Here is a 3247-nt window from a genome sequence, read left to right as displayed (position 1 = left end):
TCTTTGAACCCGTGATGAGTCTCGCAGCTGAGTTGACCTTGGGAGGCCGCATAAGGTTACCGCCCCATAATTCCACTCTAGGTATTACTAGGGCTTGAACTGCTTGTTTGAAATCGAGGGCTGGCAGAAAGGGTTTCAGTTTTCGCAGGGTCTTCAGGTGGAAGTTAGCTCCTTTTGTGGAAGCGCTGATATGCTTCTGTATCTTTAAGTTGCTGTCAAGCATTATCCGTAGCGATTTCGCTGAGTCGACGATAAGAGGTTGTCCTTTGAGAGCTGTTAAGTGCTTCAGCCAATCCAGGATAGTGGGAGTTTTGTTAGGGGGAGCGATTAAGAGGAATTCCGTTTTGAAGGAGTTTAGTTTCAAATGGTTTTCGGCCAGCCATGTTTGGGTTTTTTGTAGTGTGGAGTTGAGTGATTTGATGTCATCAAGTGAGTGGATCTTGATGTAGATTTGGGTGTCGTCTGCATACATATGGAAGTGAATCTTGGCGAGACTGAGAAGATCGGTAAGAGGTTCCATGAAAAGGTTGAAATGGGTTGGTGAGAGGGAGGAGCCTTGTGGAACTCCTAATTTGACTGGCATGGGGTTGGACAGGGATTGGTTGACCTTGAATCTTTGGGATCTGTTTTGAAGGAAGCAGGAGTGTGCACAACATGTGAATCTACAGCACAACATTCCACAAACAGATGCTTCTAGGGTAAGTAACATAGAAGTCCACTGGCAAATAGGGTGTGTTGCAAACCACATAGGCCTCTCTCTTTATCCAGATAACTTTTAAGTCTATTCTCCTGCCAACACATTGGGCACAAGTCTGTTCACAGTTGCCCTTTTGCAACACTTGGACTGTGCACATACAAGTGAAAGTCTTTCTCGGTACCATTTTGTAAAGTTGCAAGTATGCCAGATTCTACAATACACATTCAAATGCTACTCTGCATGAATCATTTGCCCTGCAGGGAGTGATTGAAAACGATCAGTCCTTTTGTGGTGCTAAAGGTACATTGTTTAACGTAAATGTCATCTGTCAGCATTATATGATGCACTTATTTGTTCATATATATGTCGCTTATGATTCGCTTTGCAATTGTTTTATTTTATCCTCTGCATGTAGCTTGCAAATATCATGTTTGCAGTTCACATACCTTCTGTTGGCCTGTATGAATGAACACAAATTAGATTACTTTTTTTTGGTTGACCCTTCTGCATTCTGATTTATCTTTTGTGACTCTCCTTGCAGGTCTCATCCTTCACAGCCATGACTACCGCTGTCCAGATCATTTCACTGACAAAACCGTTGTTGTCCTGGGTGCGGGCCCCTCTGGAATTGATATTGCCCTGGAGATCTGCACTGTGGCCAAGCAAGTGATCCTGAGTCACCACAAAACACTCCTGAAGTGTCCTCTGCCTGCAAACCTTCAGCAAGCACCTTCTGTCCAGGGCTTTTCCTCAATGTCTGTCCACTTCCAAGATGGCTCCCTGCAGCAAGCGGATGTGTTCATCTTTTGCACGGGGTACAATTACCGCTTCCCATTCCTCATGCATCAAACAGGACTGCAGGCTGGTGGTGTATCACTTCCCCCACTCTACAAACACCTCATCCACCCTGAGCTACCCAACCTCTTCTTCATTGGACTCTGCACCGCTGTTTGTCCATTTATTCTCTTTGATTGCCAGGTGCAATACTGCTTGGCAGTGCTATCCGGATCTTGCCGCCTTCCGCCGCAGGAGGTCATGGCAGCTGAAGTGGACAAGGAGTACCAGCACTACCTGGCCGCCGGCAAGCCACCCAAGAATTTTGTGAAGCTGGACTCCTTGCAAGAGGGCTATTACTGTCTCCTAGCTGAGGAGGCAAGGTTCAAGCCTGTCCCCCCAGTGATCTTTCAGGTTTATGAGGCCACTAGTAAATCCCGTGCTGCAGACATAGTTAATTATAAGACTGTGAATCTCCACCTCCTGAGTGATGAGGACTGGGAGCTGGTGTAAGGGTGAGAGGCCCAAGGAGAGAGAATAATTTGGAGAGTGAAGAATGGGCATTATGTGAAGAAGGCCTCTTTGCAGTATAGCTGAGGGCCCATGGAAATTGTTCTTTGGGTGCTCTACTGGATAGAGATGGAGATGCAATATGACATACGTGCACACACTTGCATGTTTGCACCTTATGGGCTTTGAGCCAATATGAGAGGGCATATTGTGAACCATCAGAAACCTTGTTTGCAAAGCCTTTAACTTGGAACCTGTGTGAAGTGACTTTCATACTGCAATATACATAACCTGCTTTTCTTGTTAATTATGATGATGCTATCCTATCAGATAATCTAAAGATAAAACCCCTACGCAGGATACGGGCTGTGATGTCATTAGGAATGTATGAGGAAATGTGCCTCTTTAATAGACTAAGATAGCCAACAAATCAAATAGCATAGTCTGTTAGATAGGCCTTCTCGAGCATATTATTGGGTAGAAACCACGAAGGTTTATTGAAAGATTTAATTTCATTACAGAAGGCAACATATGGTTTGTCTCAAAATCAGGCAAAATTCATAATAAATTATATTGAGGTAACTAGCATAAGGATCAGAAATAGCTAGCATTAAATGCAGCATGAGGCTTAAAGTCTCCCTCAAGTAGAATTTGTAAGTACAGAGTATGCAGCAAATCAGTATTAGTTTGATTTTTAAGAATAAGGGAAAGCCTCACTGGCTCACCTCCAAAATGTGCCTCTTTTATAGCAAAATACTAGGTATGGGTGGAACTCGCAGAGTTTTAACTCTGCAGAATTCCACAAAGTTCGATTAAAAACTCTGCAAGCTTTTACGAGTAGGAGGAGTTTGGCACGTCGTGCTGATTTTTAATGCCGGGAGCTTGTTCCGAGCTGTAAGATTTGCGCGAACGGCACCTCACAGCGCTCTATAGGTGCCGTTTCTTTCTGCCGCTCGAATCGTTTTTTTCTACTCAAGCAGCATCTTTTTCAATGTGAACGATCACGACTGCCCGCATTTCAGTGCCCGAAAATCACGCTAGAGGATGCAAATTCCTGCTCATCAACTCAATGTTGGTGAATTGCTTGTCAAAAAAACTCTGCTTGCAGTCCCAAGCTGGAACTCGGAAGGGGCAAAACTCTGCGAACTTCACTGGTGGAGCAAATTGTTTCACCCACCCCTACAAAATACACCGTAAAATCATACAGTCAACATGAGGTGAGCAAAATGATTCATAGGGTTAGCAAATTACAATACTGGGTATAAT

General features: G+C 44.2%; 1 protein-coding gene across 1 annotated transcript; it reads left to right on the top strand.

The window, feature by feature from the left end:
• The first annotated feature begins 472 nt into the window (after positions 1 to 472).
• Positions 473 to 2618, top strand: LOC144797972 (senecionine N-oxygenase-like). Its single transcript, XM_078668778.1, has 2 exons — positions 473 to 506; positions 1239 to 2618. Exons 1-2 carry the CDS (start codon positions 473 to 475, stop codon positions 1982 to 1984), a joined length of 780 nt encoding a protein of 259 aa, XP_078524904.1. The 3' UTR covers positions 1985 to 2618.
• Positions 2619 to 3247: the final 629 nt, after the last annotated feature.

The sequence above is a fragment of the Lissotriton helveticus genome, chromosome 12, assembly GCF_964261635.1.
Source record: "Lissotriton helveticus chromosome 12, aLisHel1.1, whole genome shotgun sequence".
NCBI classification, from domain to species: domain Eukaryota; kingdom Metazoa; phylum Chordata; class Amphibia; order Caudata; family Salamandridae; genus Lissotriton; species Lissotriton helveticus.
Note: the sequence above shows the minus strand (reverse complement) of the source record. Positions and strands in the feature narration are given on the sequence as shown.

Coding starts and splice junctions, on each gene's coding strand:
- LOC144797972 (XM_078668778.1), top strand. CDS start 473: ATGGAAGTGAATCTTGGCGAGACTGAGAAGATCG. Junction 507..1,238: donor TGGCGAGACTGAGAAGATCG/GTAAGAGGTTCC, acceptor CTCTCCTTGCAG/GTCTCATCCTTCACAGCCAT.